This window comes from Condylura cristata, unplaced genomic scaffold, assembly GCF_000260355.1.
Source record: "Condylura cristata isolate star-nosed mole 26May11 unplaced genomic scaffold, ConCri1.0 scaffold00008, whole genome shotgun sequence".
NCBI classification, from domain to species: domain Eukaryota; kingdom Metazoa; phylum Chordata; class Mammalia; order Eulipotyphla; family Talpidae; genus Condylura; species Condylura cristata.
Genome location: NW_004567109.1, coordinates 23,046,267 through 23,049,650, shown reverse-complemented (window position 1 = coordinate 23,049,650; position 3,384 = coordinate 23,046,267). Strand labels below are relative to the sequence as shown.

General features: G+C 44.0%; 1 protein-coding gene across 1 annotated transcript; it reads left to right on the top strand.

Moving 5' to 3' along the window:
- The first annotated feature begins 1,085 nt into the window (after positions 1-1,085).
- On the top strand, positions 1,086-2,024 carry LOC101629063 (olfactory receptor 2A12-like). The gene has a single exon (XM_004678877.1). It carries the CDS (start codon positions 1,086-1,088, stop codon positions 2,022-2,024), a length of 939 nt encoding a protein of 312 aa, XP_004678934.1.
- The last annotated feature ends 1,360 nt before the right edge of the window (positions 2,025-3,384 follow it).

Sequence of the window (3,384 nt, the reverse complement as noted above, 5' to 3'; positions counted from 1 at the left end):
ATACAACTATGCAAGAGGAAACTGATGGGATGTATCTGACCTGCAGAATTTCCCAGTTAGGTTGGATTTGCCTGAAGCTGGGAATGAGTCCAAGGAGCTGACCAGTTGGTACCGAGCAGCTCTGGTCCTAGTGTCAACTCTTGACAAACCCCCACTGTGACCTGGGACATGGCTTGGGGACGTTTGGGCCACAATGGGGGATGATTTCTGTCTCAGCCCTTGTGGCAGATCTCTCGAAACTGTCTGCACCCACCCAGCATTGGAGGCTCATGACCAAAGTTGGTGTGAGTTTAAAGAGTAAAAACCAGAGTATTGGTCTAACTCCCTTAGGGGGGATGAAGGGGCCATGGGCATCATTAAAGGGTCAGAGGGAATAGCCTAGCTAGGTTTTTGCTTTAGTAAGAGTACAGAAAGTGTGCTGGGCCAAGATCCAGTCAGAAGGCCCGGCCTTTCCTTCCTGCCACCCCCTGAGAATCAAGGAAAGAAAGCGTTTCAGTGAGTTAGGACTCAGGTTTGTGGAGTTCTGGCTAGCTGATGTTAGGTTGCTCATGGGAATCTCACCTGCTGCTGAGGGATGTTTAGATTCAATGTTTCCCATATAATCCTTCTCTGAGCCTCAGTTTCCCCAATGGTTATATGCAGATAAAGATCCCTGCCACAGTATACAGGACCACGTTGTTTCTCTCACTGTAACTAGCCAAGTTTCACAGTGTCTGTATACAAAATTCATCTCTAAACATCTGTCAAGCTTACTAAGCAGAGGTAGATGTTAGGGGGAAGTAGGGATTTGCATAAAGTAGTTTGCATAATGCTTCTGTTTCACAGTGGAGGAAACTGAGGCTGAAATGGGTAATTGCTATAGCTCTGAGGCAGTCTGGGTCTGCGTGGCAGGGCTTTCTGCCTCATCCTTGTCCTGGGCATGGTGCCAATGGACAAGAGCAGGCAAAGTGGGCTGTCATGCTGGGTATCCTTGTGTTTCAACATAGCAGGGCACTGACTGCTACCCCAAACCCTTACCTTGGTGCCTGGTAGTCTTCTGCCTGAATTGGTGTCTTTCTTTTTCATTGAGAGTTAGGTAGAACAAAATGCAAGAGCTGAACCAGTCCTCTGTGACTGAATTCATCCTTCTGGGCTTCTCCTTTAACCCCAGGAAGACTCCTCTGCTCTTCTCTGCCTTTCTGATAATCTATGCATTGATTATTCTGGGCAACAGTTTGATCTCTGCCCTCATCTGCCTGGATGCACGCCTTCACACACCCATGTATTTCTTTATTGGCATCCTTTCCATGTTAGATCTGGGCTACACCACTACAACTGTGCCCCAGATGTTGGCACATTTGGCTAGCCAGAAGAAGACCATCTCTTTTGCCAGCTGTGTCACACAAATGTACATTTTCTTGGTGCTAGGCATCACTGAGTCCTGGCTCTTTGCCATCATGTCTATAGACAGATATGTGGCCATCTGCCACCCACTGCGGTACAAGGTCATCATGAAACCATGGGTCTGTGGGGCGATGGCCACTTTCTGTGGACTCTGGGGCATCTTCTCTGCTGTTGTCTACACTTATTTTGCCATGCGTCTGCCCTACTGTGGCCCCAACAAGATCAACCACTTCTTCTGTGAAATCCCTGCCGTCTTAAAGCTGGCTTGTGCAGACACCTCCATCAATGACCGAGTAGATTTCATTCTCGGTTTTTGTGTCATCCTGGTACCACTTTCCCTCATCCTTGTCATTTACATCAACATCTTCATCGCCATCTTGAGGATCCGTTCAACACAAGGGCGAATCAAGGCCTTTTCCACCTGTGCCTCCCACATCACTGTGGTCACCATGTTCTGCGTGCCAGCCATGGTCATGTACATGAGACCTGGCTCTGAGTCCTCTCCAGAGGAGGACAAGAAATTGGCTCTGTTCTACAATGTCATCTCTGCTTTCCTTAATCCCATCATCTACAGTCTCCGGAATAAGGATGTGAAGAGGGCTTTCGTCAAGGTGACAGGCTGGGGCAAGGCCCCAGAATAAGGCACTAGAAAGGTAGCTGAGGAGAGAAACAGACTCATGGTGTCCTAAGCACTCATTTATGGGACCCAGCAGCACTGGATGCTTCTGAGTCTCACCTATGCACAGGCCAGGGGGTCACAGCACGGGATTGATGAACAGATCTGTTGCTTTGAAATATCTCCAAGTACAACCTTCCTGGGTTGGTGAGCAGAGAGCGCCCCAAGGAAGATGGCCTCAGTGGGGTCCCCAGCCCACCAGGTGTGTTCATTTGCATATAACCTGCTTTCTTAAGGGTTCTCACATATCCACATATACTATAACAAGTAGACCATGGAAAGGAGGCAAAGCCTCATCAGTAAGGCTGTTGTGAATTCTGCAAGATTCAATACATGGGCTTCATGTATTTCTTGAGAAAAATAAAATGTGTTTTAGAGAATGGAATCAGGATGTTGAGGGGCAGAGTGTGGGTACAGGTCAAGCCAGAAGTTTCAGCCCCTGTCTTATACAGTTCCCATGACTTAAGTCAATAATGTTGAATGCAACAGAAATGATACCTAAGCTAAAAACAAGAACACAAAAATAAGAGGCAGTGCAGTATAAAAGAAAATGTTAATTGCATTCCAATACAGAGATTTTTTTAAAATCTCTGTAAAAAAAGATATCTGAAATATCTGAAAAAAAAGATATTTTTAAATGAACATGGACTATCATAAATTACTTAAGTTATGGATCCTGTTTATCCTCTATGCGAACATATTTCAGATCAATGTTTGATAAGATTTTAATTACACATAATGTTCACCTTTTAAGTTAACAAAGTAAAATATGAAACTAAAAAAAAATGCTTCCAAGCACATCTGTCTTTAATTATCCTTTTGTTCTAGTCTCAGTGGTTAACAAAAGAGATGTCTGAGGAGTTGAACTCTCCTTTGCAACACTGGAAATGGGCTAAGGTGCAGTCCCTGTGGGTAAATCTTGAGAAAGGTCGTTACCTCTGGAAACCACACACCTGGTATTATTAGATTAGCTGAAGAGAGGGGTAAGGGCACTGACCTTGGAGTATCCTGGCTGGACGAGCAGAACTGAGGACGTGGTATTGCCATGAGTTGCAAGGCTTTGTAAGCTTGTGTGCTTGTTTAGAGAGACTATTTCCTAAAAACAAAATCATATTAATATACAAAATTTAATATACAAATGTTGTTCACCAAATAATATTGGAAATAGCTATAAATATGATATATCAACTTTTGAAATACTATACAACCAATACTACGTTTTAAAGTCATGTTTATTTACATTAAAAAGTGTAATATAATGTAGGTAGGAAAAATCAAGCTAAAAAAAAAGTATAAAACAGTATCTATAGGCCCTCCCTGGTGGC

Excerpts from the sequence above, each read along its gene's own strand:
- LOC101629063 (XM_004678877.1), top strand. The coding sequence starts at position 1,086 with ATGCAAGAGCTGAACCAGTCCTCTGTGACTGAATTCATCCTTCTGGGC.